Genomic DNA, 10,681 nt, shown 5'->3' with positions numbered 1-10,681 from the left:
TGAAGAACAGTAAGAGAAGTACTACCATAATTACAAGAGAAAAGATACAGTGGGACTTGCTGGCGTGGGAAAATCCCTTGGAATTTGAGAGAAAACAAGAGGAGATGTTTTTTGATAAAACAAATGAGGCTCAAATGATCTCACATTCAGATTGAGAAATTTAAGTCTCAAAGGGGAGGAATCATGAATGATGAATGATTTAAGGAAAAGATTTTGCGGAGTGGATAACTGAGAATAACAAATACCATAAAGACTCAGATAAGTAGGAAACTGTGTCTGGCAGTATATGATAAATTTTACTCAAGTTAGCAAAATCAACTAATCCCATGTCCTTTAGATGAATTTAGCTCATTATTACATGAAAACCACACCTCTAAAGCTTAGGCTACCACCTCCAGCTGAAGACCCTCACACACTGAACATGAGCAATAAATTTAAAATACATTGTACCTTTACATCAAAATGGGCAAAAGATTGTAGAATCATAGCATGGCTGGGTTTGGAAGGGCCTTTAAAGACTATCTAGTTTTAATCTCCCTGTGACAGGCAAGGGCTCTTCCACTAGACTGGGTTCCTCAATGCCCCATCCAACCTGGCCTTGAACACTTCCAGGGATGGAGTATCCACTTCTCTGGGCAACCTGTTATTCTGTCTCATCACCCCCACAGTAAAGAATTTCTTTTGTATATCTAACCTAAATTTCCCTTCGAGTTCTATAGCTATTAAATAGGCATGTAATTAGAAATTAGGCTTTTCTTTGAGTTCAATAGCTATTAAATAGGCATGTAATTAGAAACTAGGCTTGTACTTCTGCGTTATCGAAGTAGAAATATGCAGCCTGACTGTAGCTGGCTTTGTGGGTTCACCTCTGCACAAACATGAAATAAATATCTCATACAGGTCGACCTCTTACACAACAGATTAAAGAACCCATATTTGGGACAACACTGCCAGTAAGCAGGCTGGAGGAGTTCACAAAGCTAGGAAGGGACCCAGCGGGGAAGGCTCATGACCTCCCAAACCACTTGGCATCATGCTCAGCAATGAGAGCTGGGATAAGAAGGAGGAAGTGTGGGTTGTTAGGAGTTAAGGTGCTTGTCTTGCTAAGTAACCTTTACACATGACAAAGCTCTGGTTTTGTGGAAATGGCTAAATGCACGTGTCTGTCAATTTTAAATATTGAAATACTTCCTCATTTTGCTTTGTGTGCACAGCTTTTGGTTTTACCTATTAAACTTTTATTTAGATGGCCATTTCCTCACTTTTAACATTCTTCCTTTGTTCTCCACCTTCCTGCGACAGTGACCAACGGAATGTGCGAGGCCCAGCTGCCCACCAGGACCAGCCCACAACAGCTACGTAACTCCAGATTTGCCTGGTGTTAATTTGCAGAATTACCCAATGCAGAAAAATACAAAAAGCCAAACGCACACCAGGTTCGCAGTGTAAACGAAGCTTGCCTTCCCTAGTCTCGCCCCGTATTTCTATCCACAGGCAGGATTAGTACGTATCTTTAGGGTAGAGTTACACGTAGCTTTATGTCCTAGGAAGCGCTGGGGCCTCGGTTTCTCCAGCGGCCCCCTTCGCCGGGCTGCCCATGGATGCTGCGGCGCTGCCCGGCCCAGCCCGGGCCCCAGGGCCCCCGAAGCCCTCAAGGCCGCGCCCGCCGCCATGGAGACGCCAACGGTCGCTTCCCCGGCGCGCGCCAAGCCCTCCCCCCCCGCAGGCCTCGCGCCTGCCGGGCGCAGCGCGCGGGGCTGAGTGGGCGGGGCCCGCGGGCGGCGCGGACGGTGCCGCGCGCGGCGCGAGGGGGCGGCGGGAGGGGGCGTGGTGGTGCCGCGTGCCCACCTCGCTCCCCCCCCGCCCCCGCCCCACCGTGCTGTCTGCACGGCCGCGGCCGGCTGCTCTCGCGAGATCGGCGTTGGCGCCGTGACCTCCATGTGAGCGCGGCGGCGCTCCCCGGTAAACAGTGCCCGGGCCGGGCGATGGCTCCCGGCGCATCTCCATAGCCCTGCCCGCCGCCGCCCCTCCGGCACCCCCCGCGACCCGCGCTGCCTCGGCGGGATCGGGGAGCGCCGTGGGATCCGCTCGCCTCCCCTTTCCTCTCCCGCGCCCCGCTGAGCGGGACGGGCGGCCCGGATTGCGGGCGGGAGGGTCGCGCCCGCTCCGCGGCGTTTGAAATTCCTGCCCCGCCGGGCCGAACAAAGAGCGGGGGAGCGTCCGGACCCCTCCCCTGCACCTCCCACGCCGTGGGCGCTCACCCGCCGAGCGGACCCCGTTCCCACCCCCTGCCCGGGTCTCCCCCCCTCTGCCTGCGGCCGGCCGAGCGGGCGGGAGGGCGCGCACCATGTGGATCCAGGTCCGCACCATCGACGGCACCCAGACCCAGACCATCGACGACCTGAGCCGCCTCACCAAGATCGAGTGCCTACGGGAGAAGATCCAGGAGACCTTCCGCGTGAGCCCCGACCGCCAGCGCCTCTTCTACCGGGGCAAGCAGGTGAGGCGGGAACTCCCGTATCCAGGCAGACCCACGGGGGTCTCCCCTAATCCCGGGCCCGGCTCTTTGTGCGGCTCGGGGGTCCCCGTCTCCACCCATGTGCCATTCTATGAGCTCCCGCTTTTGTTTACTCCCGGGCCTGGGGGGAAGGGAGGGCAGCGGGGAGCCAGCCCTGACAGAATGTTCCGGGACCCCCTTTTTCCCCTATGAGGTAAAAACCCCAGGGAGTAAAACCCTTCTCTGGGTCCTGGCGAGGCCCCTTTGTGTGTTTGTTTTCCCACCTGAGTGGCGGGAGGCTCCTCCCTCGGCCCCCGCCTTCATCCTGCCCAAGTGACAGGGTAGCCGGAGGGATGCGGGGGGAAGGAGGGAGCTACGCCCGCTCTTCTCCGCCCCGCCGCAACCTGGCCGGGCAGGGCGGGAAGCGGGCCCACCGGGAGAGGTTTCCAGGGAAAACGCCGCCCCGGGTCCGCACGTGGCGGGGCGGGGAGAGGCGGTGGCGCGGGGTTAATTCGCGCGGGCAAGAAGTTGTGATGCGGCGGTGTCCTCGACTTGTGAGCCCCGGCGTGTCCCGGGCCGGATCAGGGCGACTGCTGGCAGACCAGAGAGGCGCTTCATCTCCACCCCGGGAAGCCGGTGTGGCAGGGGTGACTGGCTGGAAGCGTTCCGTGAGGTGGTACTTCCCCTGCCCTGGGGTGATGGAGAGATTTTGTTCCGAATATGTCGCCCCAGGCTGTAACTTTGCTGAAGGGTGTAACCTTTGAAGCTGCGTTACGTAAACTACGAGGTGTGCGCAGTGCTCGAGTTGTGAAAGTGAAGCATAGGTATTACCTGACACGAAAGGCACCGGATGTGTGGTGAATTTCACGGAAAGTGGCTCTGAAGATGCGTCTTCTTACAGCAGATGAGTGTTGAAGTGTTCACCTAAGCTGAGTAATGCAGGGCAGTGAGATTTCTGCCTCAAAAGAGATAACGTGTGTATCTTTACAAATACGTGGAAAAAACTTAAGAAATAGAAACTTAGCTCTTGACCAGGATGCAAGCATTAGTGGGTAGATGCTAAGCCTAGATTTTGAACCAATAGCAAATGACTAGATTTTTATGTTTTACAGATTGGTGACAGAGAGCGCTTGCGAGGGCTGGTCTATAAGGAACGTTATGTACAATCACATGTTTTTCTGTAAGGGTCAGGTTAAGGAACATGACTTGGAGTTGTGTAACCTTCTTAGCTTTGTTCTGTGCTAGCATACCTCTTTGGATATAGAGGTTTATGTAGGACAAACCCGAGGTTTTTACCCCAAATTCTTTATCTAAGAAGCAGGGAAGATGAGCCTGCAATGAGCTGTGCTTTTCTGTGTAGTCTGACAGTGGCCAGACCAATGAACATTTTAGTTAACAGATGTCTTGCTTGAGAAAACGGGATAGTGAAATACTATAGCTGAAGTTGACTACATGAGCAGCATTTGTGAGTTTGGTACTTAGTATATCCAGTTTAGGACACACTTGGGATCGTGTTCAGTGAAGAGTTAGGGAATTCTGTTTTATGGTTTCACTCCCCATAAATGTTAATTTTCTTGTATATATGTTAATTATAATAATTAATTCTAAACTTTCCTTCTTGATTATGAGTTGCTTTTCTGTTTCCATGGTGCTCATAAGAAAAAAGGTCAGAAGGGTTGCTTTTGCACAAGTAAAACTGGGTGTTGAGACCATGAAACGAAATAACTTAAATTCTCTTAGGGCTGTGATACAATAAAATAATATTTCTTTTAATATTAAGAATAAAAAAGGGCACTTCGGTTAAATGTGAGATGAACAGAAAGCAGTATACTGAGGTGAAAACTTACGAAACCCCTGAAGATTGCTGTATGTATTGTAGAAAATATTATCTAGGCGAAATCTTTTTCTTAGTTTATCTGGTTAGCGCTCAGTATGGTTAAATCTGTACATTCTGTTAGTCGAACCATGATCCTGCTACTGAGTACTGCGTACTGTAGTTTCTCTGGGAACTTCTAGAAATCCTTGGATCTTGCAAGTGGTGGGAAGCCTGGCTAAGTAATGTCCCCCTAAAAATGGGAAGTATGTGAGGTTATACAGATGTAGAAACCTAAGTGAGTCACTGTTTATAGGCTGAATTTCAACAGCATCACGTTCTTAGCTTGCAGCAGAGAACAATTTCAACTAAGATTTTAGGCTGGAGCCATTATTTTGCAGTTTTTTAGGAATGTCTGTATCCAGTTTAATGTGCTGTACTATAATTTGCTGTTGTCTCTTGACAATTATCTTCAAAGACAATGCAAGAACTTAAGTGAGCAGTACTTCACATGTCTGTTTTTAAGGGTTAAAATAACCTAGAACTACTGGAGGAAACCTAGTGTTGTCATTAATGCAGTACTTTGTATTACTGTTGTTTTGGGTTTTTTTCTTGTTAATGCCAGGAATAGCACTACTGTGTTGAATAGGTTGGTGTCTATTCTTTTACTGCCAGAAGGACCTACCATTCACATGTGTCACTGAAGATTGACCAAGATAGTATTACTCTATAACATGTACAGGACATCCTGTGTTCTCTGGGGTTCCACATTTCTGCAGAGCTGAATGACTGTCCACCAGCTGCAGCAGTCAAGCCATATTCTAGGTTGAGGTGGAACTTTCAGAGGAAAGAGAATAATAATGTATGCATAGTTCTTGACTGTGGTGCAATAGCCTACTTTGCAGTTAGCTGGAGAAGTCTACTGAACACAGAAACCTGCAGTGATGTCTCTTGCTTTCCCTCTTGAAGATGGTGGATCATTGCCTGGAAGGATTTTCCTAAAGGGCCACAAATATTTCCTTATGCTGGAATAAAACATGTTTTAACCTTGCTCCACCGCAGACTATTTATTTACATCTAATATTTTACTGTGTTACATGTTGACTCTGAGTAAACTCATTCTTAGAGAAATTCAGAAAAGCAAGACAACAATCTGACTTCCAGCAGCATATTCTTTCTCCTAACTGGAAAGCCTATGAAGCCGTTCTTGAGAATAGAAGTTCTCAGTTTATTCATGGAAGAGAAGGAGATATCTTGGCATTTTGACCTACCAGAGCAGATTTTCTGTAGGACTAAGTTGCAGACGTTGTGGGATTTCCAGCTTTCGGTTACAATGCTGGAAAAATAAAGCAGTAAAAATATATGGAAGTTTAAATTTGAAAACATACCAGAGAGCTTAAGGTTTTCTGTAAGACTGTGAGGGTATTAATACCTACTTCTGTTTTTCATGTAACTAAACATGCACACTGTTGTATTTTAGCAATATCTACTGTTTGTGGAAGATAAGAACTAATGTCTTTTGTTGTCTTCTCTCATCATCCCATCCCACGCTGTTCAAATTTGAATTTGGTGAAAATTTGTAAATGTCTACTGTTAAAAAACCCCATTATCTCAGTGTCCTTTCTATAGCTCTTACCAAAGTAGGAGAAAAAAGACTTTGAAGCCCAAAGGTTTCTTTGCCAATGTATGTAGGAGGCAGTGACTGAAACGACTTTTGAAGTCATTAATCTTGTTGGTGAGGAAACCACTCCTGACCTGTTTCATGGGGGACTGAAGTCAGCAGGAGGAGGTGAAATTATTGAAGCTGTTTATTTACTTGAGGTGAAAGTTGCTGCAAATCAGGCCTGCTTCACTGGAAGAAATTCAGCTCTGCTTCTGTGCACAAGCAAGTATGGTAGTATGCATCGTGTTACTTAGCTGTGCAAGTTGAATATTTAAAGTCTAGTTTGTCAGACCCATGGTGTAATGCCCAAGTATTTAGAGTTGTGTTTCTGTAAAATTTAACTGAAACAGTAGAGGGCTAAGAGGAGTGGAGGAGCTTCAGCTTTGCATGAGAACATGCTTGTGGTAAAGTAGCTTCAGTAAAACACACAGTTAAAAATCTGGCAATAGGGCATGCCTTTACTGTACAAGACCTCTAGCTTCTGGGTGACCTGGGCTGGCACATGAATAGTGGATGGAATCTTACGTGAGTTTAAGCTTCCAAACTTCAGGTTTGTAAACGGTATGTTTAAGTCCTTCTTAATATTTACAACTTGGGTGAATTTCCTGAAGGCTAGAAAAGCAATACTCGTGAAGTGTTTCCCTCAAGAATGGGAGTGCTAGGCCTATTCATAGAACAATTGAGTTTCTTAGCACAGACTCTTCCCAGCTTTATTTTGTTTGGAAAATTGTAAACATTTTCAGCTGAAGCTGTCCAAACCCCATCTGCTTCAGGCAGAAATCTGGGGTGAGAAATCTTCCACTGGAGCAGTTAAGTTTTTTATTTTAGAGAAGCAGTTTGAAGAAACAGTAGAAGGGAAGTAATTGTCATTCTTTGATGAAGCCGGTAACAAGTAGCTCTGTAGCATGAGGAGAGTCACCTGGACTCTTCAGGTCACATGTGATCTGACTGCATGCCAAAATTCCCAACATAGTGAATTCATGTTATACGCAAAACTTACCTGATAGTAAGTTTGGTAGGCCTGTGAACGAGTTTTTATTATATGATTGCAGAAGTTTACTGAAACCATCTTCTTCTAAAATTGTTGCTGTAAGTCTACTAATGCAATTTACCATTCTTGGGTATGATTGTCTTTATTATTTAAAGCACCTAAACGAACTGAAGGCAAAGCAGAGAAGCGTAAGTGAAAACAGACTACTTTATACAGTTTTGTATGTATTACTTAAGCATTAGGAACCTGGAAGAGCATTACGTAACATCTAAGAACTTGCAGCCAACTTTAAGGCTGTATTTTATGGCATGTGTATTTACTTCCAGAATCACAGAATATGCTGAGCTGGAGGGGACCCACAGGGTTCATCAAATCCAACTCTTAGTCCTGCACAAGACATCCCGAAGAGTCACACCACACCGTCACTTGAGAGTCATACATTCAAATAATTTATTTTGGATAGTTTAGTCCATGTACTTTTTAAAATTAATCTGGAAACTCTTAGAAAATTAATATGTTTCTATATTATAAAGAACTCCACAAACCCTTAGATCTAGAACACAACTCATGCAGGGCCTATCCTGACAAGTAGATGAGGATTTTCCATGATGAAATGTGATCAAATGTTGATATCAATAATAAGATGGAAGTTACGAGAGGATTCTCTTCTTTAAAAGCTGTTAATTAAATCTCTACTCCTAATTATTTAACTGTAAAATTATGTAAAAACATAGTTGGTTGTTGGGGGTTTTCTGATGTGGTTTTTAGATTTTTGTTGTTGATTATGGAAGCTTGAGATAATATCCAGTTCTTCATTACAGGTGTCCTCACAAGCTGCAGATAGCCATTTGCTCTCGCTGGCACCACTGTTGCTGAACTTCAGTTGCCTTTGCTATAGAAGCCCATACCATCATACGGGAGGTACTTGACCCTTCTCATCTAATCAGCACAGGGATGGATGACTCTTTCCATACTGCTGAGGATCTCTGGGCAGCTTTATATTTTGACATGCTTGCTTTTATTTTTTTTTTTAATGAAAGAATCAAATAATCCCAAAGAGTATCCAGAAGATACCATGAACTTTTATTTACTTAATTAGAAGTCTCCTTAGTATAGCAAAAGAAAAGAAACCTTGCTGCTCTAACTTTATCTTCCAGCTAGAAGTTAATGAGCAAATGTTCCTTTAATGAGATTTAGAGTTGCATCCAAGAAGAAACTACCTTATCTAAATTAACAGTTTTTTTCTCTGTATCTCAGTAATATAGGAAAAAATAATCTTCAAAACATGAACTGCTTTTTAAAAAGTTTAACTTGGAAGAGGTGCAGGCTTGAACTCCCTGAAGTTGTAAATTGATACTGAGCAAGCTGCCATCCCCATGATCTTCTGATAAAGTCAAGAAGACTTTACTTGCAGCTCTTGACTTTCATTTGGTTTTGTGTACTAATCTTGTACACTGGAATCTATTTTGGATTGTATTTATTTCAGACCAAAAGGTAAAATATGTTGGTACCGCCAATACACTTCGCAAACAGTGTTGTAGAAAAGGTGTAAAACCCTCTTGTTTATTGGTGAATGTAGGCTTTTGAGCTTAATTTTAGGTACAGAACTTCAGGAAAAGTATCCATGTCTTCCCAGAGAAAGCTAGTCTTGTTGATTGAGTACAAAGATGACTAATGTACATTTATTGTGGTGTTTATACTGAGATTGATGTGTAATTGCAGACCATGTCAGCCACAATATTCTGTAATTTCTTCCTATGTTGTGTGGCTTTTTATAGCATGCCAGACTTTCACACTGTGGTACGATCAAACTCTTTGGTTGTAACTGAAGTTGTAGAAAAGCCTTTTTTAGAATATGGAAGCTTCCATAGTCTTCCTTACCTAGGAATTCTTTCTGCTGTATGCTTTCTGTTGAGACTGTGGGAGTCTCTGCGAGACTATGATTCTTACTTAAAATATGGTTTATTGACAGTAAATCATTTGATACTATAGTGTTATGACTGCCTTTTTCCTTGAGTCCAGGACAAGTTGTAAGCTGCTGTAAAACACACAGAAGCAGTCAAAAGGGCGCATATTCTCTGATAGAAAGACTAGTTTGTGTCACCTAGTTGTTGGGATTTTTGGTGGCATAGTATCTTCAAATGTTCTTGTAGGCTGCTTTGAAATGTGAATCTTGTGGCAAGAAATTAACAGAACTGAGTCTAATTTGGACTGTATTCTCCAGACACTAATAACTTCTTTGGTTACTGTGTTACGAAATGTTGTGGTCTGTCTGTATTCTGTTTTGGATCTAGAATATGGATCTAGAGCCTGTCAGAGAATTTGATTGTCCAGATAATTCACCTACTCATGTGTTTCTCTAAAGAGAGAGCAAATGTGGAGCAATGATTTTATGTCTTTTTTTTTCTTTTTAGTTGATGAGTAAATTCTCCTTCTTGAAATGAGGGAATGGTCTGTCATTTGTGTCTGTTTATTTTTAGCAGCAAGCCATAAAATCCAAATCAGGACAAAAAGCACTAGTAAGGCTAACCTAGGGTTTCTTTTTTATTTCTGATGGTGACCCAATCTTTGGTATTTGTTTTCAAGCAAGATAAAAGTTATTTCCTATTTAGTTAGTTTTTGTATGACACTGATAGGTGTTGCTATTTGGTTTGTATTATTGTATTGCAGGATCTCTGCTAAAAATGCCAGAAGCAATAAGGAGGCAAGAGTTAGGTGAAAACTTTCAGGAGTATCAGAGAAAAAGCAGTATGAACAGAGTGTTTTTATGACTGCAGAGTATATATGTAAAAACCTTAGTTTTAATGTGGAGAGGGTATAGTCAAGCCTACACTTCAGAACTGGTCTGCTGCAGACATGTGAGAAGGAGCTTGTAAACCTTGTAGATGTGCAGTCTCTGCTTAAGGATATTTGCCTTCTTATCCTCTTAATATTATGGATTGTTTTAGGAGTTTCATGGTTCAGGGCTGGAAATATCTTGGTCATTCAACAGTTAGACATGTATAAAAAACGTCACTGATGGCATCAAAACTGCCCCATGTGACAGAAGAGTATGGGATGTTTTAGTAGAATGATCACTGGACAATCTATTTTTTGACAGCAGACTGTATGGAACCTGTAACAAGTACTTTTAAAACTACAGTTGCTTGAGTGGATCTCTAGGAGTTGCAAGCACTTGAAGACAGCCTAAATCTATAAACACACTAACTTCCTTAAGTGATTGGCTACTAGATTCCCCCTTTATTTAGTTTTTGTCTCTGTTGCAGCTGAGACAACTACTTCCATGTGAAACAGTGTCACAGTACAGTTACTGTAAAAACCTCACCATGTGCCTACTACTCTGAATGTTGTTAATACATGAATTTTAAGATACCAGAGTCCTTAAGCATTCTTTTCAGATACAAGATAATCCAGGTGCAGGTTACAGTTTTTCCATGTGAAATTAAAAATACTAGTCAGGTCTCTTTCAGCTTTGAAAATGTTAAGCAAATGGAGCACGCTCTGAGAATGGCTGAAGTCCATAAACTGAGGGCCCAGCGTTGGGTAATAAAAGTTATTGAAACTTTTTTGACCTGAGCCAGTCCCATTGCCCAAAACTCACTGTTACATGCTGAAAACCTGATTTTGAGTTTTCAGTTACTAGATGCTGGTTAGAGATATATTTGAATGCTTCTGTGGAATTTAATTCCAACAGCCTTCTACAGGCAGAAAAAGTTA

The 10,681-nt window shown here is 43.7% G+C and overlaps 1 protein-coding gene across 5 annotated transcripts in view; it reads left to right on the top strand.

Annotated features, from left to right (window-relative positions):
- Positions 1–1,884: 1,884 nt before the first annotated feature.
- UHRF2 (ubiquitin like with PHD and ring finger domains 2) overlaps positions 1,885–10,681 on the top strand; it is an 80,402-nt gene continuing 71,605 nt past the window's right edge. For 2 of the 5 annotated variants that reach the window (XM_039567419.1, XM_039567418.1), the window contains exon 1: positions 1,886–2,500. In XM_039567419.1, coding sequence (XP_039423353.1) covers positions 2,348–2,500 — 153 coding nt within the window. In that variant the 5' untranslated portion in view covers positions 1,886–2,347. Of the gene's footprint in view, positions 2,501–10,681 lie in introns of all 5 variants that reach the window. The other 3 variants (XM_039567421.1, XM_039567420.1, XM_039567422.1) reach the window with 2 other exon arrangements.

Source organism: Corvus cornix, chromosome Z, assembly GCF_000738735.6.
Source record: "Corvus cornix cornix isolate S_Up_H32 chromosome Z, ASM73873v5, whole genome shotgun sequence".
In the NCBI taxonomy this organism is placed as follows: Eukaryota; Metazoa; Chordata; class Aves; order Passeriformes; family Corvidae; genus Corvus; species Corvus cornix.
The sequence above is the reverse complement of the archived record's forward strand: the minus strand, read 5'-3'. Positions and strand labels throughout refer to the sequence as shown.